The 25678-nt window shown below is 48.9% G+C and overlaps 1 protein-coding gene across 2 annotated transcripts in view; it reads right to left on the reverse strand.

Annotated features, from left to right (window-relative positions):
- Positions 1 to 23865, reverse strand: part of WTAP (WT1 associated protein) — a 37619-nt gene extending 13754 nt beyond the window's left edge. The window contains exons 1-5 of one of the 2 annotated variants that reach the window (XR_008794134.1): positions 23710 to 23865; positions 14690 to 14727; positions 9807 to 9862; positions 6645 to 6703; positions 4660 to 4787 (exon numbers count right to left, since the gene is read on the reverse strand). Coding sequence is in view for 1 of the 2 variants with exons in the window: in XM_056126048.1 (XP_055982023.1) it covers positions 4660 to 4787; positions 6645 to 6703; positions 9807 to 9862; positions 14690 to 14719 (273 nt within the window). In the remaining variant the exon portion in view is untranslated. The remainder of the gene's footprint in view (positions 1 to 4659; positions 4788 to 6644; positions 6704 to 9806; positions 9863 to 14689; positions 14728 to 23709) is intronic. The other variant, XM_056126048.1, reaches the window with a different exon arrangement.
- Between the last annotated feature and the right edge of the window lie 1813 nt (positions 23866 to 25678).

The following is a 25678-nucleotide window of genomic DNA, read 5'->3' on the forward strand; positions in this document are numbered from 1 at the left end:
TAGCACACCAAAAATAAATTTCTAAAACATGAAATACAGTTTATTAGCATCAAATGCACCACTTTCTGGGACTGAAGAGAGCACAGCAGGTAGGGTATTTGCCTTGCACACATGGCCGATCTGGGTTCAATGCCTGGTAGCCCATATGGTCCCCTGAGCCTGCCAGAAATCAACCCTGAGCGCAGAGCCAGGAGTAAGCCCCAAGTACTGCTGAGTATGGCCCCAAAACAAAAAACAAACGCATCACTTTCTTCGCACTACACATAAAGTGTCAAAACTAAAAACTGACATAACTAACCTACAAAACCTTACAGAGGGGAAAATTCCAAATAATAATGGTGGAACTGGTATCAAAATATTGAATGTAATCAAAGAGAGTAATATGAAAATTATCTGCCACACAGGTAGGGGTAGGGCTGGGATAGGGGGTCTACTGGGGTTTTTGCCAGTGGAAAATGTGCACTGGTGAAAGGATGGGGGTTTAATCATTGTATTGCCGAGACTCAAACATGCAAGTTTTGTAACTATTCCCACGGTGATTCAATAAATGAATTAAAAAAATAAAAACCCACTCTACATAACAAGATACAAATATACTAAATGAGAATACACCAAGATTCTAGTTTACTGAGCAAAACACAATTCACTTAGTTTAGGGATTGTTTTTGGACTATACCCAGTGGTGCTCAGAGGCCCACATGGGGTACTTGGATATAGAGACCAGTTTGGTAACATACACAGCAAGTGCCGTACCTGTACTGTCTCTTTGGTTCATGATTAGGAATATATATAGATAAGAGAGCACTGTCTTCCTGTTGCTCATCGATTTGCTTGAGCGGGCACCAGTAATATCTCTATTGCGAGACTTGTTACTGTTTTTGGCATAATGAATACGCCATGGGGGAGTTTGCCAGGCTCTGCGAGAGGAACGAAGGAATCGAACCTGGTCAGCTGCGTGCAAGGCAAACACCCTACCCGCTCTGCTATCGCCCCAGCCCCCCCCCCACAATTTTGGGGGGGGGGGGGCGGCACCACTTTTTGGGTCATACCCAGCCATGTTCAGGGGCTACTACTTGCTCTGCATTCAGGAATTACTCCTGGCAGTGCTCAGAGGACCATATAGGATTCCAGGGATCGAACCTGGGTCGGCCATGACAAGGCAAATGCCCTATCCACTGTATTATCGCTCCAGCCCAGGAGTATTTTTAAAGTACCCACTTTAAGAAAAAAAAAAAAAAGGAACGATCAATTATTCAATATCAGACCAGCTGCCAAGTTAATCTGACAGGAATAAAACAAGCATGAGAAACAACATTTCTGGGCTGGAGAGACAATACGGGATTGATGGTGTCTGGATTTACCTGGTCATACCTAGTATTGCACGGTCCCCCTAGCATTGCTGAAGCAACTAAGTACTGCCAGGTATGGCTCGAAAACACCAAAACGAAACAAAACCAAACCTTCTCCAACATCAACAGAATTACTACTTAGGTTTAAAAAGTAAAGCATCTCATCTGCCACACAGATTCTTGCCCTTTACAAGTGCTTTTGTTCCTGTACACTTCCTGCTAAATCTCAACTCATTCTGTTAACAGTGAGTTGTTCGGTTGGCCTAGTGTATTGTAAGAATATGGCTGACTCTCCTTTTGGGCATTGTGGCTCACGATACAGATACTGAAAAGTAGGCTGGCAGGGGGTTGGGGGTGTTGAGAGGGAAACTGGGGACACTGGTCCTGCGAAATGTACGCTTGTGGAGGGAGGAGTGTATGACTGAAACTTAATCATGAAGAGCTTTATAAAGGTCTATCTCAGTGATTCAGTAACAAAATTAAAAAAAAAATGGAATATGGCTGAAAAAGCTTAGGTTACAGCTGAAACAACCTTTAAATGTAGGTTGAGAGGATGAAAAGGCTGATGTTCTATCATCAAATCACCAAAGACCAGGCACGATGTAATCAAAACTGCCAGTTTAAGGGCTGAAGAGAGGGTAAGGTGCTTGTCCTACATGCGGCCCCCATGTGGTCCTCTGCCAGGAGTGATCCCTGAGCGCAGAGCCAACAGTAAGCCCAGAGCACCGCAGAGTGTGGATCTCACCTCACCACCCCACAAGAAAACAAAGCAGTGAAACAAAAAAGAACTGTCACCACAAATGATAGCTAGGGATTCACAGAGCTGATTCATTGACTCTTCATGGTAGGCCAGAGATCTCCACCCACCGGGCCATGGAAGGATGCCAGCTCATAGGTGGAAAGGCTGAAAACCAGTATCTTACCACCCTGGTTACAACTGCTGTTATAACCATGGATTGGCACTGTCGGATAGGTGGTGTCTGCAGGTATAAAAATGCTGAAGAGGGGCAGGGTGTTTGTCTTGTACACAGCCGTCCCAGGTTTCATCCCCGCATCACACATGGTCCCCCAAGCGCCCCCAGGAGTAATTCCGGAGCACAGAGCCAGGAGTAACCCCTGAGCATTTCTAAGTGTGGCCCCCGAACAAAACACAAATAAAGGAATAAAGCCCTGAGTAGTGCTAGGTGTGGCCCCAAAACCAAACCAAACCAACCAAAATACCGAAGAACCCAGTGTACGCTAAGCAGTACCCGGACTAGAACGTCAAGACAAAGACTCAAAGGATGAGCGAGAAAGCTCAAAAGGCCGAGTGCACGCTCTGCGTGCGCAAAGAGGCCCAGACTTGACGGGGCAGCACCAGAGTAACAGTGTCAAAGAGAACGGCCAGAAATGGTGCGGGAGGGGGAGGGGCAGGACTCTAATACTAGAGAGCTTGATGCGAAGCGGGTAAGAACACCAGCTCCAGAGCTAGGGACTGACTGACAGAGCACATCCTTTACATTTAGGAGGACCTGTGTTCATTCCCTATGCCACCACCATGCACAAAAAGCGAGGACAAGATAAATGGGTCAAACAACCGGCTGAGGCAGTGCAAATTACACAGTAAGAAAATACTTCCTCAGCAATCAAGCTACTGAAACAAGCCTACGAGCAATTCACTAAATCTTATAAATCTTAAGAACTTCACAGGACAGAGACAGAGAGTAAGGCACTTGCCTTGCCTGTGGCAGACCTGGGTTCAATCTCTGGTGTCCCATATGGTCCCTGAGCCCTGTAGGAGTGATCCTGAGGACAGAGCCAGGAGTAACCCCGCCGGTGTGGCCCAAACAACACCAAAACCAAATATTAAAAACGTGACCTTGGTCTCTCCTTCTTTGTAAGGAAGATTAGAGAGGGACACTGGATACTTTCTGACAAGCTTTAAACAAGACTCTGGGGGCTGGAGGGCGCCTGCCCGGCACGTGGCTGACTCAGGTTCGACCCCCAGCTTCTCGTATGGTCTCCTGAGCGCCGCCAGGAGTGATTCCTGAGCGCAGAGTCAGGAGAAAACCCTAAGCACCACCGGTTCATAAAAACAAATTACAAAAAAAAAACACACCCACAAGACTCTGGGATTAACTCCAACAGCAGGACCTTTGTGATCCAATTCAGCAATCAAAATGTCACCTTTTAGAGAGAGAACAAAAGGGAATGCCCTGCCACAGAGGCAAGGTGGGATGGGGGGTGGGAGGGACACTGGGATCCGTGGTGGTGGGAAATGGGCACTGGTGGCGGGATGGGTACTTGATCATTATATAATTGAAACCCAAGCACAAAAATTTGTAAGTCTACCACTGTGCCTCATGGTGTCTCACTAATAAAAATTAAAAAAAAAGAAAGTCACCTTTTTCTTCAACAGAACTTATGTAGCCATCACTGAGTAGGGAAGCCGTGAGGATTTTGGCCATTTCTGATCAGCTCGACAAGTAGCAGAATGTGGCCGGGAGCTTCAACCTTCACTTTTCCAGCATAAGTGTCTGCGTGGGAATCATCTCCAAAAGGCTGCTCTGGTCTGGCGTCAGTTCAACAGGTTCAGCAGACTTGGTACATGGGAGGTCAGGGTTTGTCCCGGTTTGTCCCCAACTTACAGTCCCCTAAACACCACCAGCAGCAGTGGCCCCAAATACAGAAATGGATAAAATCCCTGAGCACTGCCAGGTGTGCCCCCCCCCAAGAAAATGAGACAGGCTGGCACATGGGTTTTCTTCTACTGTTGCCATGCCACTTCTTTCCATGTTTGCTTTTTTTGGAGGGGGGGAGGGTGATCCCTTGAACATGTCACCCTTGTTATCATGCCACTTCTGATCTCTTCAGTAGTTACACAGATCCTAAGCAACACAGACGAAGTCATTTAGCCATCCCAGTAGTGTCATGGCTTCTTATTAAAAAATTTTAAGACTATCAACCTAAATTTTACATTAGTGAGCTTTCAGCTCAAAGCATGTCATAACAAATTGTGTACTTATATTCAGTGTGTGTGTGTATAGATGTATATGTTTTTTGCTTTTTGGGTCACACCCAGTGATGCACAGGGATACTCCTGGTCTTGCACTCAGCAATTACTCCTGGTGGCGCTCGGGGGACCATATGGGATGCTGGGAATCGAACCCGGGTCAGCCACGTACAAGGTAAATACCCTATCCACTGTGCTGTTGCTCCAGCCCCCTTATATTTAGTATTAAGTATATAAAACTCAGCTTATACTAACACGATAATGTGAACTCTTACAAGCAATTAAGTCTCAAAAACTGTAAACAAGTGAAATACTTACAGTACACTCTTGCATCTCTTGTTCCTTGGTTGCTAGTCGCATTACAAGGATGTTTTCTCTGCGAGCAGACTCTTGCTGTTGTTGCTTTAGTTTTTCTTCAGATTCCCTTAAGCCAGTTACATCATTAGCTGATTTACAAGGGAAAAAAAAAAAAAACCAAACATTAGGAAATACAATTTTAAAAAATGTATTCAGTCAGTGAAATTACAGGATTGGGTCAAGCATTCATTGTTTCAACACAGACCCCTTCACCATGCCCACTTCCCTCCACCGATGGCACCCCATCCCCATCTGCCTCCCCCACACCACTCAACCCCCAGTGTGCTTCTATCAGAGAGACTGTGTGTGTGTGTGTTTGCACCAGTCTGCTTCTATCAGAGATGAGAGATTATGTGTATGTGTGTGTGTGTGTGTGTGTGTGTGTGTGTGTGTGTTTGCACTGTGGTTTACAGTGCTGTTGCATACAGGGCTTTATACGTAACATTTTCACCTTTCAGCACCCCCCAACCCTGCTTCCTCAAGTGGTATGCTTCCCACTGAAGACTGTTTTTATGCTGTTTCCACTGTCTTTGGGAATTTGTTGTTCCACATTATGTTTCTGTGTCTCCCACATAAGAGAGAGAGATATTTTGTGTCTCCCTCGAACTAACGTCACTCAGCAGGATACTCTCCAGGTCCCATGTGGCAGCAAACTGCATGACTTCATCCTTTCTTATGGCCAAGTAGTATTCCATTGTGTACATATACCACAGTTGAGTAAATATAAATTTCAAGCTCCAACTGCACTAGCAATGATCTGATTGCTTTCATCAAGTGTAACAAAAGCCGACACAAAACTTCAGAGGTTAGTGTCTTTCCTGACCTCTTTCTAACAAGAAAATTTGTTCCTATTAAGTGCTTTTGTTATTGTTTTGGTTTTTGGAAGATGTCCAGTGATGACTTTGGGATAGGTAAACTCTTAGCTCAGTGCTGAGTATGGAACTGGGTTAATCAGTCAACTGCCTTCAGCCTGTGCTCTCGAGGAGGCTGTGGGAGTCACAACCGCAGACCAGATGGAATTATGGTCCTGTGACCTCTCTGTTGCCAACAGAACACAGGAACCTTCATTATTAGCATCTGTTTACATAATACACGACGTTCTGTTCTGCTTAGGAGCGTCCTTGACCCAGCTGACAGAAACATGCCAGGAATGACATGACAGAAACATGCCATGGAAGATCACTGTTAAGTTCTTCTAATAATGCATACTATTTTAAACAACTACTAAAATTCCACGGTGGTGAATCTTTCTGGATTTGGACAATATTCATTTTGTTTGGGAGCCGCACCCGGCAGTGCTCAGGGCTTGCGCCTGGCTCTGCTCAGAGGCGACTCCTGGTGGGACTGAGAACAGGAGGCGCTGGAGACTAAGCCCAGGTCAGCCACGCGCAAGGCAAGCTTCCTACCTGCAGTGCTGTGGCCCCAACCCAACACTGGCTTTTCACCCACAAACGGTATGCTGTTCTAACTCAGTGACAATGACAAGAATTTGAAAAGTTTCATAGACTGATGCTTTTAGCACATTTTTTGAGGAAACTTTTAAGTATTCGAAGTTTTAGAAAGATATCACCGAGTCCTTCTACGTCGCTCCCCTTCCAGAACAATATTCCGTTCAAGTTACTCTATGGAAGGGGTTAGAGACAGATCAAAGAAGTTTCACGTCGGCCTGGGTTTCCCTCTCCGCTCTCCCAAAACACTACAATGATCCCATAAAAAACGGGCACGCCATTATTAATCACTGTGGTCAGCCCTCCGCAATGACTGGTAAATCCTCAAGAACGGAGACCAGCGCTCATTCCTCTGGTCCCTGGCATACAATACAATGCTGGACACATTTTTAAATAAAAACACCTGGGTACGTATTACATTTGCTTAGTAATCAAGTAGACCATGATTACATAAAAGCAGATGCAGAAAGACTTTAGAAAGTTCAAAAGCAAACTCACAATTAAGATCTGTGTACTTGCCCTCCAAAGCTTGCACATACGCTTCATACTGCTTCCACCTAGCACAAAAAGAAATCCGTTGTTAGTGATAGCGCTAAAATTGCTTTTATTAAATCACACTGGAAAAAGAAACCCACACGCTTAACTTGTAAGTGTAACACCTACAATCCCCACTGGATGACTTCAAAGCTTTCTTCCACTTTACACTTTCAACCAAATTTACAATTTAAACCAATTCCTGATTTGTGGTATCCGGTGAGCCCAAGCCCAAGGCTCACGCGCAATAAAAGTAGAGGTCTAGTCTGAGCTGCACACCAAGCCCCGTGAACCAAGTCTAACAAATGACAAACCTGTCGCTTCATGACGCCTTTTTCATTTATAGGGATCTGGGGGCTGGAGAGTACAGCGAGTAAGGCACTTGGCTTGCACATAGCTGAGTTTCATCCCCCCATACCCCACATAGTTCCCCTAGCACTGCCAGGAGTGATTCCTGAGTGCAGAGCCAGGAACAAGCCCTGTGCATCGCAGGGTGTGGCCAAACCCCCATCTCCAAGTAGGAAACTGGGAGAAATAGTACAGGGATTAAGGAAATTTGCCTTGCAGGTGGCTGACCACTTTTCTGTCCACCAAACATCACCAGGAGTGACTCTTGATCTCAGAACCAGGAGTAAGCCCTGAGCACAGCTGGGTTTGGCCCAAAAACAAAACAAAGAAAAACGTAAATGTATAGGAACTTGGTGCAAGAAAACAAAGAGGAAATTTTCTTGGCTAGGAATCTGTCAAGTGTGTCCCCTCTCCCCACGCCCCCGGGGTCAAATCACATACTACACAGGATTTTCCATCACTGATGTTCAGCACAACATAAATAAACTATTAGAGGCTGGAGTGATAATACAGCGTCCAAGGTGCTTTCTTTGCACACAGCTGACCCAGGTTCGATAACCTGAGCACCACGACTAATTCCTGATTGAAGAGCTAGGTGTAGCCCCCCCAAAGTCAAACAAGACAACTTGACTATTCTGAGATGCGCTAAACACAGTAACAAAGGTTAGGTAAAAATGTCGCTGATTATTTGTTATCTTGGTTCTTAGGTGAAAATGCCTCTCAGAAACAGGAAAATGCCTTTTGATGTTTTAAAGCCCATTATCTGTGCGGGGAGTTTTGGGACCTCACTCAGTAGTGCTCAGGGTTTATTTTCCTGGCTCTGCTCAGTGAATACTCCTGGCAGTGTTTAGGCGACCATTGAGGGTGCTGGATGGCATACAGCACCTTATCTGTGTCTCCGTGTATGCTGAGCTGGGACGGAACCCAGGGCCACATGAAGAAATTCAGAAGCACTTTACCACTGGACGACACTCCTGGCCCTTAAGAACATCTCTGTATCGCTGAAACAAGCCAGAAGACCTTTTTATCCAATTATATTTCTCTAACCTCAAAATAGAAGCTTCTTTAGTACTTCTGACTGCAGGTACTTTTCCTAGTGTTGTATTTAAAGCAAACGCTAATGGAGTTGTAACCTGCCCTGAAGGTCTGCTACCTGAAGCTGTGTCTTCAAGCTACTATTCAATGATAGCTAATCAAAATTTAATTTCATTGTTTTGATTTTGGGTCATACCCAGTGGTTCTCAGGATTTACTCCTGGCTCTGTGCTCAGGGAACCATATGGGATGCCAGGGACCAAATGTAAATTCCCTAACCACTGTACTATCACTCTGCACTCCCCCCCCCCCACTTTAATTTACGAAAACCTCTTTGTAACCCGGAAACCTTGCATCCATAGATCGCCTTCAGGTTTATTACAACATAATTAACAGAATTTTTCTAATACGAAGTTAACCCTTGGTCACAAGTTACATGAAGAGCTTGACTTGATCATGTATTTTCATCGGGGGTTATTGGGCGGGGGGTGGCGGGGGGGTGGGAAGAGGAAAGAGAACAGCTCCAAAGTCTGCCAGACAGGAGACACAGAACAAAGTGATAGCACAGCATGTAGGGCGTTTGCCTTGCACGTGGCCGACCCGGGTTCGATTCCCAGCATCCCACATGGTCCCCCTGAGCACCACCAGGAGTGATTCCTGAGTGCATCGCCGGGTATGAGCCAAAAAGGGGGACAAAAAGGGGGGGGGGCACTGGATCTAGCACGTGGCTGCACCTACAACCTGGTTCTGATCACAGCAAGAATACGGGCCCTGAGCACTGGGTCCCAACTTGAGCAGAGCCAGGTGCCCACGCACCCACCCCTCTCCCAACAAAAAATAAAAGCAAATGCAAATGCTCTGCATGTGGGAGGTCTGGGTTTACTCCTGACACCCATACCTCATGCTGCGACTCTAAGGCACCACAGCCAGGAGTGCCACCCGAGCACCACCAGGGTGGTCCGAAATCCAACAGGAAGCACTTTCCCAACTGGATGCACACCTCTCAGATAGAAACTTCAGACTGAGCACAAAAGGGGAAAGCAATCGCAGTGAATCACACATCGTACAAGGGCTTTCACCTTGATAACAAGGTTCTTCAAGCGGAAGTGGGCAGTATTGGGTGGGGAGATGCTTAAAGGGCTGCAGCTCACTCTGGCACCGCAGGGACCTGAACACCTCTGGGAGTGAACCTGTTCCCACCTGGAGGTCGGCTTTCGTTTGTTGCAGGCAGTGGGCCAAAACCCTAAAAAATAGCTGCCACATCTTACCTCTGCAAGGATCAATTCAGGTTACCTGTCAATCTAGAAGTTACCCAAGCAAATGCTGTAGTTCTGTACCGCGCTATGCCGTCCAGTATTCAAATATAGTGAACAGCCGGAGGAAACACGTTGAGGAAGTACAAGATGACTTGAGGATGCAGCAGCATTGAAGCAGGATGGAGTGCTGGTGAGATAGTACGGGACTGCGGCCGACACTCTGCACATGGCCAGCCCCGTCCAATCCCTGGACTCCACCGAGCTCCCCGAACATCCACTGTGGTGACCTTAGAGGCCCCCAAACACCACTGGTAGCCTAGGTGACTCCCTCCATGCCAGAGCATGACAGCCCCGACTGCCTAAGCAATTTGTCCCTTAGCAGCACGTGGGGTTTCCCACCCCCATTTTATGTAACAATCACTGCTACAGAAGCACAGTATAATGTTCACTAGGAAGGTATTTATATTTTTAATGAAACAACACTATACCTTAGAATTAACTCATCTCGTGCCATTACTTTGAAGTCCGTTTCACTCAGTCGAACCTATAAAGAATTAAAATACAAAACTAAGTATTCATCTTAAACAATCCAAACATTGAGGGGCTTGAGAGACAGTACAGCGGATAGGGCATTTGCCTAACACGTATCCAACCTGGGTGCAATCCATGGAATCCCATCTGGTCCCTAAAGACCCCCCAGGAATGATCGGAGTGCAGAGCCAGGAATAAGTCTCAAGCGTACCTGGCCCCCAACCCAAAAGACCGGGCTCGAGGGCTCGTACAGGAGTTACTTGCCTGCGGCCAACTCTGATTCTATCCCCAACACCGTGTGTGCTCCCCAGGCACCATGTGGGCGTTGGGAGGAAGCCCCGAGCACTGCTAGGTGTGGTCCCAGAGCATCCCTCCCCTGCCCACACACAAGTAGAACATTAGAAGCTGCAGCACATGCTCTGCACGTGGAGGTCTCAGCTCCCGGCACTCTGCACACATGGCTCTGTGAGCACCATGGGGTCTCACAGAAAAAAGCTTCAAATGTTAAAGACCACCAGCGTTTATGTCCTCCTTCACAGTTTCATCATCACAGGATAACAGCTTGTTTTTTCTCTTTGGTTTCTGGGTCATAGTCAGTGGTGCTCAAGTCTTACTCTGGGCTCTGCTGGGATCACTCCTGCCTGGTCTTGGAGGATAATAATGGGGTACCAGGGATTAAAGTCAGTTGGCTGTGTGCGAGACAGGAACCTTGTCAACTGTACTATCTCTCCAGTCCTCGGACTGTATTTTTAAATGCCTTAATTGCTAGGCTGTTTCAGGAATTTCCTTATTACTCAAGTCATAGAAGGCCCCTCCCAAAAGGAACTTCTTACTGAGACACGAACTCTTTCCAGTCTGAGAATTTCACTCTAGTATGTGGTTGTTTACTGGGCCACAATGGCTGTGCTCATGGGATCACGTGATGCAGGGTACTGAATCCAGGTCAACTGCATCCAAACATATACCGTGTTCTCTCTCTGGCCCAGGACCTATCACTTGGGGTGGTTACTGTTGTTGGGTGGTGATGGGCTATATCCAGTTGTACCCATCAGGGCCCACTCCTATGGCTGTGCTCAAAGGACATACGTGGTGCTGGGGAGTAAACCCAGAGCAGCTGCACTCAAGGCAAGTGCGTTACCTATTATGCTGTATCTCCAGCCCATTCATGTGAGTTTGAATGCTTGGTTTTTTGGGGTCAGACCCAGCTATGCTCGGGGACCAGACAGTATTGGATATTGAACTGGGTCGTCCAGATGCAAGGTAAGCACCCTGCCCGCTGTTCTTTTGGACCCACATATGGTTTAAAAGACTAAAAAAACCAGCTCCCGGAACCTATTATGACATCCTATTATCTCATTCCTACTTTGGACAAACTGGCAGGCTACCGAATGTAGCCTGCCCACATGGCAGAGTCTGGCAAACTCCCCGTGGCGTACCCAATATGCCAAATACCAGTAATAACGATGGGTCTCATTCTCCTAAAGAGCCTTGAATATAATCTCAGGGCTAGGATGAAGGAGACGTTACTGGGGCCTGCTCGAGGCAATCGACAATTAACAGGATGATTTGTGATTTGTGTGATTTGTGATGGTTTAAAAGAATTTTTTGCTTTCTTGGGATGTACTTCCAAAATTTTGAACCTAATTTTTAAACTGGGTTTTTTGTTGCTGTTGCTGTTTTTTTGGGCCACACCTGGCAATGCTCAGGGAACCATCTGGGGTGGGAGACTTGGAACCCCAGTCAGCCTTGTAAAAGGCCAAGAGCTTAGTTGCTGTACTATCACTCCAGTCCTGAAAAATGTGTATCACTATTGGGGATATGCAAATTAAAATCTCAATAAACTCAAAAAACGCAATAAACTGGATCAACACCACAGCAGGAAGGGCATTTGTTTTGAATGCAACCAAGCTGAGTTTTATCCCCAGTACCCCAGATGGTCTCCCAAGAACCGCCAGGAATGCTGAGTCAGGATTAAGGCCCGAACCCAGCCAGACCTAACCCCCGCCCCCAGAATCTCAATGAAATATCACCACAAACCTATTAGAATGTCTATAAATTAAAATGCTGGCAACAGAAAATGCTGTAAAGAGCCGGGGTACTGAACCTGTACACATGACAGATGAAAATACAAACTAGTACAGCTACTCGAGGAAATCACACTGTGCTGTCAAAGAGAGCAGCTGCATTCCAAAGAAACACAAATCTATTTTCACAATACTTTTATGCAAACTGGAAACTACTCCAACACTATTCAACATGAATGAATGGCCATAATCAGGTTGTGTCCATACCATAGTAGAAAATACTGACTCCGGCTCTATGCAATATTATAAAAAAAAAAAAAACTAACAGAAATGGCAATAGTAAAAACAGTCCCAATCTAAAAGGAACTCAGGTACTTTCACAGTTGATTTATATAACGGTGAAACAACAATTATAGGAACGCAGAACTGGGTCTGGAATGATGATACAGAGGAGAGAGCACTTGCCTTCTACGCACCTGACCCAGGTTTGACCCCCAGCATCCCATACAGTCCCCCAAGGAGTAATACCCGAGTGCAGAGCCAGGAGGAACTAACCCCCGAGCATTGCCAAAAGAACCAGAAAACCAAACCAAACAAAAAAAGAAGACAAGGAAAAATGTATGACTATGGTTAACTATTGGTAGTTACACATACCTTCACAAAAGATAAACCCACATGGAGATGGCGCCAGAGGGATAGTACAGTGGGTAGGGCATTTGCCTTGCACTCAACTGACCCGAGTTCAATCGCCACCATCCCATATGGTCCCCCAAGCACCGCCAGGAGTAAGCCCTGACAAAAGCCAAAAGCAAAAAAAAAAAAAACAAAAAAAACAAAAAAAACCCACTCCCAAAAACCCCACATGCAGCTATACATCTACACACTTGCATGCATAGCCAGTAAAGCATAAATTTGTGGACTCTGCCAATGACAGTTATTGACTATTCTAAGAGTTCCTGAAAACGATGCCAAATTTTAACACTGAAGGAGGTCGTATGAAAGGTATACACAGAACCTCCGTAGCACACTGCGCAACATCCTAGGAAGGTAAATTTTCTTTCTTTCTTAGGGTGGGGGACCACACCTGGAGATGTTTAGAGGTTACTTCTGGCTCTGTACTCAGGAATCACTCTGGGGGTGTTTGGGGGGGACCACATGGGGTGCCAGGAATCAAACCCAGTTGGCCACGTGCAAGGCAAATGCTCGACCTGTGGTACTGTGGCTCCAGACCCACAGTTCTCCTGTAACTGCTATTTCACCAATCCTGTATAAAATCAACTCATGAAAGTACACAAGTCCCTTTGAGATTGGGTTCCTTTTTTTTTTTTTTTTTTTGGCTAATGTCGTTCTATTAGGTTCTTTTCAATACACTGCCAGGAGCAATAGCTCCAGTGTTAAGATTTTTTTTTTTTAGGGGGGTGGGGTGTGGTCGGAGGGGGGGGGGGCGTGAGTGGGAGTTGGGGTTAGCAGTTCAGGATCTGCTTCTAGAGGGGTTTGGGGGACTGTGTGGTGCCCAGGACCGAACAGGGGCTCCTGTTTACGAAGCACGTGTTCTAGCCCCCCGAGCCAGCCCCCGTCCAGGAAGGTGGTTAAAGAGCTATGACCAGTCTAGTTAGCTGAACCTGCTTTGCGAATTGATAAATATGAAGTGTTTTCCTCATACCTAATTAGACAGTAAGGTGAGTTACATCTCTTGTATAAAATTAACATAACACTAGCAAGTCGCACAGTACTTGCTGAAAGATAATTTCTTTATACTAGGAAATAGTAAAAGTGCAATAGAAAGCAGTAATTCTCAACTATTAAAATGCAATCTCTGGGAGCAGAGATGGTATAGGAGGTGGTGCTTGCCTTGCATGCTGCTGGGCCCTGCTTGAACCTTGGTGCCCCTTAGCGGTTCCCCAGGACGACAAGGAGTGATTCATGGAGCAGAGTCAGCAGTAAGCCCAACCCACAATGCCCCCAAATAGGTAAGTGCAACTCGTTTAAAAAACTTTTTGTCTGTTTTGTTCACACCCAGCAATGACCAGAGGTTACTCCTGCTCTGCGCTCAGTAACTGCTCCTGGCGGTGCTTGGGGGACGATATGGGATGTTGGGGACCAGGTCGGCTGCGTGCAAGGCCAACTCCCTCCCACCTATACTATCACTCCAGCCCCTAAAGTGCAATTCTTTATCCCATGAATTATCTCAATTATTCACTCGTTTGAGACACACCCGGAGGTACTCAGGAGACTGAGCGGGGTGCTGGAGACCGAGCCAGGGCCAGCTGTGTGCAAGGGAAGTGTCTCACCCTCCTATTTTCTCTCCAACTCCAAACATTTGCTAGTTAAAATGCTCTTTTCCTAGCTGTTACCAAATTCCTAGCTGAAACCAAGTTACTAAGTTGTTACTTCCTCTGGAGGTCAGTAGCATTATTAGGTTGCTGAGAGCATGTTTTGTTTTGTTGTCTGGGGACTAAACCCAGAGGTGCTCAGGGCTTACTTCTGGCAGTGCCACGGGGCAGTACATGGTGCCAGGGAGCAAATCCAGGTTAACCACGTGCAAGGCCAAGTGTGTGTAGTAATAGCATTATTTGTAATAATGTAGCAGGAAATAATTAAAGGGTGAGAGTAGAACCTTTATATGCCCTCAATGATAAGGCTATCTTTATTGTAAGTTTTTCAGAAGCTGCATAAATCCTGAGAATATACTGTATAGAAAATGCAATGTCTAGCACTCTATACAGTCACATAAAAAAGCATAAAATACAGGGTTATTCAACTCAACTGTGACTTCCTCGTACCCAAAAGCTTAGAAACTGTTGGGAAAAACTTACCTTTTTGGGAAGAGGTTCCTCGTTGGTCATTTTGAAACCTAGGAAAAAAAGGTAAGAAGAGACTCAGGTTTTTTAAGATTTTAGTAGAAACATAATACACAGGTCCCCCCCTCCCCCAATCAATTTACTGATGAACTCCGTAAAGGCCAAATAACTAGATCATTACTTTTAAATGTAAATCTTTCATTAAAAAATTTATTTTATTCATTTTATTTATAGACCCCTATAAAGCTGTTCATGATTAGGTTTCACTCACAGTGTTCTGTACCCATGCCTCACTAATGTACATTTCCCAGCCTCAGTGTCCCCAGGTCCCCTCCTGTCACCTCCCAGCCTGCCCCTATGACAGGAACTTTTCTTTTTTTCTGTCTCTCTCTGCCTCTGTCTCCCCACTAAAAACCTTTTATTTGAGTCTAGTTTTGTAGATTTACAGAAAAGTTGCAAAGGTATTACTTAGTTCCTCATGCTCCCTCTAGTTTCTCTTTTGCTTGTTCTCTCGGAAACCGAGGAAACCGCACTGGTACATGCTCCAACCTGGGTCAGTCAGCAAAGCCTTTCCCACCGGACTATCTCCTCTCTGACCCCACCTTACTGTACTGTTCTCGTGCTTTAAAAAGACTCCTGTGAAGGGGCTGGCATGGAGAACGCTCACTGTCTAAGCATTCTTCACGAGAGGGCTTTGGCTTGATCCAGGCATGGCAGGGTCACGCCAGCACTGATGGGCGTGACCTCAGCACCCAGCCAGGGGTTACCATCTCCCACCCCGAAGCAGTGCCAAGTGTGGTCCGAAAGACAAAACAAAAAACTCTTGTAAAAAAGCTGATCTTTCTAATTCGCCATACAGAACTGAGAAACAAAATTCATCGCATTCTGACAACATCCTAACAAAAAACCAAACCTTAGAGCAGGATGGACAGCTTTGTGCTGGAGTCACAGACTCAGGCCCTATCCCGGGTTTTCTCGCCGAAGCAACCCCTAAGTCAAGACCAGTCACACACCTTCCCCGAAGGCAGACTACAATCCACCACCGTCACAACAGCCCACTAGCGGGTTACACATATACGCAATAAAGAGACTATCTCTACCTTTTATTTCATACCAGAATCATCTATCTCAAAATTAGCTACTTTATGTAAGTTTCACTCGGTCCTGCTGTAAAAAGCTAACAAATTCAAATGTAGACCTACTTTTATTATCTGGGTTGGATTTGTCTTTGTAACAGGAGCCTGGCCACTGGTGCTGGGCCAATCCCAGCAATGCTCAGTCGAGGGTCACTTGAGATAAAGTGCTATGGAGGGACCCACAGGAGGTCAAGGTCCAAACTCAGGGCCTCCATCTTTTGCAGCTATCTTCCTGGTCCTAATGCTGTGTGGTCCTGACTCCTCACACACGTGGTTGCCTGAGCACCTCACTGCTAGCACACAAATCTCACCCTCCCCCCGCATGCCAGAGTGCCCCCCCAAACATAAACAAGAAACTTAGATTGTTTACAAATAACAAGTACAAACTGAAATATAACTTTGTGCAGGGGACTGAGCTCAGAGCTAGAGTTCATGCTTAAATCCACGGGTCCCCTTTCAATCCCTGGGTGTCCGCAGGGACTAGTCCTAATTCTTAAGGCAATTCATTTTCCCAATACCACGTTATGTATAAACCCCAACTCTCACATTCTCAGGTTTTGTTTGTTTTGGAGTGGTGGTGGCATCAGGGCTGTGGTGCTCAGGTCTGACTCATGGTTCTGTGCTCAGAGGACCAGACAGGATGCCAGGGATAGATCCAGGTCAGCCACATGCAATACCCACTGTACTACTGCTTCAGTCTCTACTTAGACTTTTTTTTCCTTTTTGGGTCATACCCCGCGGTGCTAGGGGAACCATATGGGATGCTGGGGATCAAACCTGGGTTGGCAGCATGCATGGCAAATGCCCTACCCGATGTACCATCACTCAGGCCCCTACTCAGACTTTTTAAGTGTTGATTTTCAGACTAGGCTACAGACTAGGTTTTCTGACTAGGTTCATCATGTTGAAGAAACCAATATACTTCACAGCAAAGAAAAAGCCTAAGTGGGTATTATAAATTAGTGGCTTCTTTCCTCTAATAATACCTATGAAGGCAAGACCGTATTTCTATGACCTGAAGTTTCTTGCTCTATTTTTGTCTTTAAATGGGTCCCTATGTTAGGCCCCTCTCTGCCCAATTTATAATCTCTGTGGCAAAATTATAGGCAGCTGTTTCGTGACAATGCTACTGTGATACCAATGATGCTAACCAGGTGGAAAGCAAATTCTCACCATGTTCCTCTCCATGAAGGTCTCACACTACTACTTGGAAACCTCTTAGAAGACAGAAATTAGGAGCCACAGGGACAGTACGGCAGGTAGGGCACTTGCTTTGCATGTGACCAACCCAGGTTTGATCCCTGGCATCCCATATGGTCCCCTCAGCACCAGCACAAGTGGCCCAAATACAAAGAACACAAAACCAAGTCTGGTCTTTCCTTGGAATTCCCACACATAAATGCAGCAAATATCACTTTTGTTTGTTTTGGGGTCACAGCTAGCAGTGCTACGGGCTTACTCCTGGCTCTGTGCTCAGGGGACCATATGTGGTACTGGGGATGAGTTGAGGGTCAGCCCCTTGCAAGCCAAGTTTTTATACACTCTGCTATTTGGACACACCCAGCAGTGCTCAGAAATCACTCCTGGTGGGCTCTGGGGACCGTATGTGGTGCTGGGAATCAAACCTGAGCCAGCTGAGTGCAAGGTAAGCACCCTGCCACTGTACTATCTCTATTTTTACATTTTTTTTCACTTTTTGGGTCACACCTGGCAATGCTCAGGGGTTACTCCGGCTCATGCACTCAGGAATTACTCCTGGCGGTGCTCGGGGGACCATACGGGATGCTGGGAATCGAACCCGGGTCAGCCGCGTGCAAGGCAAACGCCCTACCCGCTGTGCTATTGCTCCAGCCCCTACTTTTACATTCTTAAATAAAAAATACTAGTAATAGGGCTGGATTAAAAAATTTTTGTAATTAAATTAGACTAGAGTAAAAAACTAAACGCTGGGCCAGAAAGCGTACAGGGTCAAGACGCATGCCTTGCCTTGTGTGCAGCCAACCCAGATCTGATCCCGGACACCCTGACCACCATTTGGTCCCCTGAGCACTACCAAAAGTGACTCCTGAGCAGACACCAGTCAGCTCTGAGCACTGGCAAGGGCTTATACAAGCAGCACCCTCCCCCACCCCACACAAGCAAAACCCAAACTCACAGACTAGCTGTGGGATTTTGTTTCTATTTTATTCTACTGGCTAAATTCACTTTGGACTTGCTTTTATTTTCCTGGACTTGGGGGCCACGTCAGCAGTTGAGGGGCACTCTCCGGAGTTCTCAGGAAATCGTGAAGAGGGCCGAGGAATTATCTCTCACCTCCTGGCAAAATTCTTTCCATCCTTTGCTTATCCCCCACTTCAAACAGGGCTTGATTTTTTCTTCATAGGGTTTCTGATCTGACTCTGTTTACTGATCCAGATTCTCCCAACTATAAAAGAGCCCACCAGAACTGTTTCATTCACGGTAAATAGCTCAGTATTTAACAGGCACTCAAAGACACTGAGTGAAGTGTGAACAAGTACATCTGTTTCAGTTATTAATGAGATTATAAGTGAACTAAAAATGGCAACCTAATTTAGTTGCAAAATTATGATGACCACGCGCATAGTAAAATTAGAGGATACAGGTACTACAGAGTTCTATGAGTAACAGAAAACATCTCCACCGACCGCCATACTTGGTCGGCCTGGCATCTAGTTAGGAGGTACTCTCGTTACTCTCAACTTTACTTGTAAAACTGACGGGGTGGCGGAGGGTAGAGGAGGGAACCTGGGAACACTTTCTAAAACTCAATTATGAACAACTTTGTAAATCACAGCGTTCTATTACTTTTTGAATCATGCTGGTTGAATGAAATTTAAAGAAAAAGGGAGGGCGGACTGTAGCACAGTGGGCAGGGTGCCTGATCCCAGTACCCGATATGGTCCAGGAGTAATCCCTGAGCATCGCCGGGTGTGGGCCCAAAACAAAACCAAAAAATCAATTAAAAAATAATTTAAGGGAGGGGTTGGTGCAATAGCACAGCGGGTAGGGCGTTTTCCTTGCATGCGGCCAACCCAGGTTCGATTCCCGGCATCCCATATGGTCCCCTGAGCACCGCCAGGGATAATTCCTGAGTGCAGAGCCAGGAGTCACCCCTGTGCATTGCCGGTCGTGACCCAAAAAAAGCCAAAATAGGTAACTAATTTAAGGGAGCTGGAGCGATAGCACAGCGGGTAGGGCGTTTGCCTTGAATGCAGCCGACCCAGGTTCGATCCCCGGCATCCCATATGGTCCCCCAAGCACCGCCAGGAGCAATTCCTGAGTGCAGAGCCAGGAGTAACCCCTGAGCATCACTGGGTGTGACCCAAAAGGCAATAAATAAATATAAAAATCCTGAAGCATCATAAATTTTAATATAGAATGCCAGTTTATATGCTAACACCTTTGTGTTTTAATTTATACTATATATTTACCCAAAGAGTTTTGTATTTTAAAAAGAACAAAGAGGCCAGAGTGGGTAGGCTTGAGCCTACTACGTGACCAAATGGGGTTCACATATGGTGCCCAGAGCCCATCCAGAATGACCCCTGAACACAGACAGGAAATAAGTCTTGAGCCCTGCTGGGTGTGGCCCCAAAACCAAAATAAATATTCTGGTGAAGACAGGGGCTAAGAGATAGTCCAGCTGTTAGGGTGCCTGCTAGAAAACCAGGTTCGATTCATGATACCACATGGTCACCCAAGCATACCAGGTACAGCTCTGAAGGTCCCCAGCACCAATAGTACAGACCCAGGAATCTGGGTGACAACAGGGCCCAACCACCATGCACTCTCAGGTCGCTGCATTGAACCCCACCCCCCACCAACAGTTTGATGAAGATACAATTTGACAGATTTTGGTTTTGGTTTTGGGGGACACACTCCACAGTGCTGCTCAGGAATCACCCCTGGCCGGACTGGCAGATCAAACTTGGTCAGCTGTAAGGAAAGTGTCTTACCGGATGTCTATCTTTCTGGCCCAGAAAACAAATTTTAATTATACACGGCTTACAGGGTATCTATTTTCACGATAGAAATACATTTAAGGGGTTGGAGAGACAGTATAGTTGGTAGGGTCTAAACGTAAACTGGCCTAAACTTGAGCATTGCTGGATGCGGCCCAAAAAACAAACAAAAATCTAAAATTGTCGTGTCAAGGGCAAGCATGGGTTTCATATGTTTCATGTCATCTCGGTTACAGTCATTTCATTTATTAGATATCACAGGCAGTTAGAACGAACCCCCCCTTCATGTAGATCCTTGAGAATCCACGAGAAGCCAGAGTTACTAGTCTGATGAAAGACAAATTAGAACAGATTACCAAAATTTTTGTGTTTCTGAGCCTCACCCATTAGTGTTCAGGGCTCACTCCTGGTGGTGCTGAATGCCGTAAGTCATGCCTGAGAGCAGACCTGGGCCAGCGTGTGCAAAGTAAAAGATCTAGCCACTGGACTATCCAGCCAGGCTTTAGTATTTTAAAGCACTAGCAGTAGGCCCTGTTTCACAATGCTGATTTTTACATTGCATGGATATACTAAGAAATCTATTAGCCTTCCCAAAGGCATTTTTAAGCATAACTGACAAGCACAATAAACCTCAGCCAATTCTAAATTCACAAAGACAACAGACAGTCCAGCTTCTTTTAACAGCCTACTCTCACATTAGAAAAAGAGAGTAACTTAAATATCATCATCTGGAGTCAAGCAGAGTTGAATCCTGAACCTTGAAGGAAAAAAGAACATGTACCCAGCACTGAGTCACTTATCTAATCATCACAACTTTCAAAGTTATAGTTCCCATTTTTCAGATAATGAAAATGATTATGAGTCATGAGATGGTGATGTGAGGCTAAAGCAGTTATTAGTTAATAATTGGGGATTAGGAAAAAACCCCCATAGCCTCTCAGATTAGTCCTCCCACACCCCCAATCCTCAATTGTGATTGCTAGCTAGAGACTGCAGCAAATGGACCATTTAGGGACTGGAGCAATAGCACAGTGGGTAGGGCATTTGCCTTGCACACGTCTGACCAGCCTCAACCCCCAGCATCACATATGGTTCCCCGAGCCCCACCAGTGATACCTGAGCACTGTGGGTGTGCTCCCCAAAGGACAATTTAGGGCACTGTAGAAGTAGTACAGAGGTAAGGCACTACCTTACATGTGGTTGACCCTAATTTGGTTCCCAAGACTGGGAAGAGTGACCCCTGGGCACTGCTGGGTATGCCCCTCTCCCTCAAAATTAATAACTTGGCTGCCTTCTAGGGACGGGAAAAGATGATTAATCTAATATGATTTAAAAATTGTAATCCTTGGTGCTGGAGCGACAGTACAGTGGGTAGGGCGTTTGCCTTGCACATGGCTGACCTGAGTTCGATTTCCAACATCCTATGTGGTCCCCTGAGCACCGCCAAGAGTGACTCCTGAGTGCAGAGCCAGGAGTAACCCCTGTGCATCGCTGGATGTGACCCAAAAAAAGAAAAAAAAATTTATTTTTTTGGGTGCCACACTGGACAGAGCTCAGGGCTCACTCCTACTTGGAGGGTAGTATGTGGCGCTGGGGATCGAACCTGGGTTGCTTGTGTACAAGCAAGTGCTTTACCCACTATAAAAACTCTTTCGCCTTGTAATCCTACATTAGGCAACTCAGTATCTCTAATAAAGACACAGCACCAGTTCTTGTCATGTCAGAAAGAAAACAGGTACTTAGATGAAACTAGCCATAAACCAAGTGTGAAAGAAACAACTTGTCACACAAATACAAATGTCCATGCTCAATGAACAGGGCCCCAGGTAGGAACTGGTGTTCTTTTGCGAGGAGGGAGGCCACACCTGGCCATGCTCAGGGGATCATGAGGTGCTGGGACCCGAAGCGAGGTCAGTTGCAAGCAAGGCAAGTACCCTCCCCGTTGTGCCCTCTCTCCTCCTGCCCCCTAGATAAAACTGGAAGAGCACCTCTGATAACTCAGTCAGGTGGCCACCAAGACTCAGTCCTCTGCAGTCTCGAAACCAGCGAAAGGAAATCTACTTTGCCTGTCTCAGAGGGCTGCAGACCTCAATGCCAAAGTGTGATGAAAGCACTTACCAAGGGGCTTTCACTTTACTTTTCCTGGAGGTCAGGTATTGGGGCTAAATCAGGTGGGAGCTGCTGGTTCTGTGCTCAAAGATAACACTCCCGTGTTTGGAGGACCCCCATGTGGGGCCTGGAATCTGATTGGCTGCGGTGCAAGACAGGCACCTGACCTGCAGGAGTGCTGTACCTCTGGCTCCCTGGGGGAATTTTAAGTAAAATACACGCAGGGACCAGAGAGACCTAGTACAGCAGGTAGGGTAATTGCCTTGCATACGGCCAACCCTGCTTCAATACCACCCTCCACACGTGTATGAACGTAATTCCCGAGCACCGCAGAGTCAGGAGTAACCGGAGTCCTGCTGGGTGTGGCCCCAAAACCAAAATAAGTAAAACATTTAAAAATACTAAATACAACTTAAAAGACAACTCTGTCTTTTGGGGGGGGGGGCGGAGGGGCACTCCCATGGGTGCTGAGGGGTTACTCTTGAACCTGCACTTAGGAAAACTGGAGATGCTTGGGGGCGGGGGGAGGTGTCCCCCGACCCGAACCTGCCGGGCCGCCTGCAAGGCCACACCGAGCGCCCTGTGCTGCGCCCACGCCGCACTCTGGCTCGGGTCCCAATGAAAGACAGCTTGCACGTGCATTTCGGGACGAGGACCAGCACACCGCGCCGACTGCATTTCCAAACGGTGAACAAGTCTATGCAGCACCGCGTTCCCGCCGGGCGCACACACTGGGCACCGGGCATACTGCTGACGGAACGCGGAACCGTTCTCAGGCCGATGAGCTTAGCGGTGGAGAATCTTTAGAAGCCCCAAGAAATAATTAAAAAAAAAAAAACAACGAAACCCCAAATACCGTCTAGCTGGAATCCTGGGCTCCCCAGGGCCCCCCCAAGCCAGAAATTCGGTGCCGCGGAGCACCGTGGAACAATGTCATTACATGAAGTCCAGCCCCGCCAAGTGGCCCAAGACAGACAGACAGACAGACCGACAGACAGACACGGCGCCAGCTCCGACACGGGGCCCCGACGCCGCGGGCACCGCACCCCCCGGCGGCCCCGGCCGCGCGCCGGGATGACTCAAAATGGAAACGGCGGCGCGCGGGGGCCCGAGCGCGGGGACACCGGCCGCGGGGAGTCGGCGCGTCCCTCCCGGCGGGCCGAGGAAGTTCCGCCCGGAGGAGCCCGGGGACGGCCCGGCCGCCGCCGCTTATCTGCTTCCGATCCGGGCCGGGCCGGGCCGGGCGGGCACTCGAGGAACTGGCCGGCCGGCCGGCCCCGGGACCGCTGGCCTCGGTCCCCCCGCAACGGATGGCCCCGACGGGGCGCGAGCAAAACTCGCCGGGCGGCTCCCGGCGCCCCCGAAAGCGGCTCTTGCGTTCCCACGGGGCGGAGGGGGCAACCCGTCTCCACCGGGAGCCCAGGGGTTTGGGGGTGGGTTTTACTTTTTTTCTCCTTTTGCGGGGAGGGCGGGGGTTTATTTAGATTCTTTCTTTTCTTTCCAACCCAACTCGCCCGATCGGCGGAAAAAAAAAACAACAAAAAACCAAACCTGGCAGCGAGCGCGCGCGCCGGGTCCGCTCTGCGCCGCGCCGCTCGGGGGGCCTCGAACCCGGCCGGGGCCGCCGCCGCCGCCGCCGCCGCCGCGACAGCCCCGGGCACGAGGCGGGGCCGCCCGCGCGCCCCCCGCCGCCCCCCGGCGCGGCTTAACGGGAGGCCGGCCCGAGGCGGGCGGCGCCGGGGCCCGCGGGCGCCCTGCCCGCGCCGCGCCCCGCGCCCCGCGCCCCGCGCCCGCCGCCCGCACCTACCTCTCCCGAGCGGGGCCGCGCAGGCGCCGCCCAGTCACATAGGCCGAGGCCGCGCCGCCCGCTCGCCCGGCCCGGGCCGCCCGCCGCGCTCCGCCCGCCGCAGCCCCGGCGCTCCCCTTTATTTGCGGGTCTCGCCGCCACAAAATGGCGCTGAGGGAGGAAGCGAGGCGCCGCCGCCCCACCCCCTCCCGCCCCGCCCGCCGCCGCCGCCCCGCCCCGCCCGCCATGGCCGCCCCGGCCCACTCACCGCGGGGCCGGCGCCGCCGCCGCCGCCGCCGCCGCCGCCGCCGAGGCCGCGCGCGGCCGCCCGGCCCGGGGAGGCTCCACACGCCGAGGGCGGAGCGGCGCGGCCGTGGCACGCCCCGCGGCCCCCGGAGCGCAGCCGGCCCGCGACGGGCGGGGGAGCGCGGGGGAGGGGGCCGCGAGGTCGGAGGTCAGCCGCGGGGCCTCACGGGAAGGGCGGCGGGGGGCGCCGCGGGGGCGGGGCCGGCCGGACCCGTGCTCGGGCCACCTGCGGCGGCGGCGGCGGCGGCGGCGCGCGCGCCCCGGCGGAGGAATCCGCGCGAAGGCGGCGCGTCATTGGCTGCCGGCTGGGGTGCGGCTCGCCGTGCGGCGGGATGCTTCCGCGCGCCGCGGGGCCAGGTGCCGCGGCGGGGTTGGGGGCGCGGCTGCGGCCGGGTCGGGGGCCGCTCGGCCGACTCCCGGCCGGGACGTGGCGAGGAGGCCGGCGTTCGCGGGTGGGAGTCAGGCCGGTGACCCCGGCCCCCCGCCCCCGCACGAAGGGAAGGCTCCCGAGCCTGCTGGGTTTTAGGGAGCCCGGGAGAATAGGTCCTGCGGTTCGAACTCCAGGCGAGGTTCCGTGTCGTTTGCACGGGGCCTGAGAGCCGCGGGGTCAGCCCGAAGACTGGCCGTAGCGCACCTTTATCCCCCGCACCGAGCGGTTCGGCCGTTGCGGGGACGGGTCGTGGCATAGTCCCGGGAGATCGGGCCGGTCTAGATCGAAAGTGTTTTCAGCGTGACATTCCAGGAACCCAAGTGCAAAGACCCAGCTCTTTGCATTTGGAGGAGGATGGGCAAGGGCACGGGCAGATCATTCCCAGAAAAGCCAATCGCCACGGAGCGGAAACGACCTGGGCGGAGCGCACTGATCGTGGGAACCGCCCTGCCAGGGCCGGCCCGGGGCCCCCGCGCCGATCAGGTTCCTGGTGGCCAGGCGTGCTTTCGTGCTTGCGATTCGCTTCTAGTCCTCACCTTTCCCAGGTATACCTCTACAAATAGCCACAGAATTCGGGAGGGTCATTAAGTTACAAGTGTCGCTGGTAGTGGCACAGTTCTTTTGGGAAAAGAACCCAAACGCCCGTTTAAAGAACTCGATTGAAAGCCGGACAGTGAGATACAATGTAGCTATAAAAAGGAGACGAGGTGACTTATGTGTTGCTTTGGAATCGAGTCCCAGGCTATGTGAGAAGCGTAAAGGCTGTATTAGAAGTTTGATAGAAACGGTTGCTCACTAGAGCTGGAGGAGAAAGAAGAAGCAGGAGATTTCTTTTGACTTTGAGTCGCTAAAGTTTCACATGGCCAAAAAAAGTAAAATAAAAAGGAAAGGAAGAAAGCCCAAAGTGGAAAGTAAATCGAAACCGAATTTAGCTCTAGGTAAAATTAGGAACATAGCTGGGTTATTACACAGCGAAGAATGATTCCCTGAGGCTTCTGAACATAGGACTCAAGGGAATAGATGTGGGACATAGGAATTCCAAACAAAACCTTTCCTAGATGTCATCTTCCACCTCACTCCATGCATTAGTGGTAATACTTCTTTGGTTCTGAAACACAGACATAAAGAAGTATTTCGGTGTTACAGTGTACCAAGACTGCCAGAGGAAAAGAAAATGAAATGCTAATATACCACAGGATGTTGGGGGAACTAATGCACTTAAGTAGGAAATACCCATTTGAACACATGAGTGTG

The sequence above is a fragment of the Sorex fumeus genome, unplaced genomic scaffold (genome assembly GCF_029834395.1).
Source record: "Sorex fumeus unplaced genomic scaffold, SorFum_2.1 ptg000061l, whole genome shotgun sequence".
Classification (NCBI taxonomy): Eukaryota; Metazoa; Chordata; class Mammalia; order Eulipotyphla; family Soricidae; genus Sorex; species Sorex fumeus.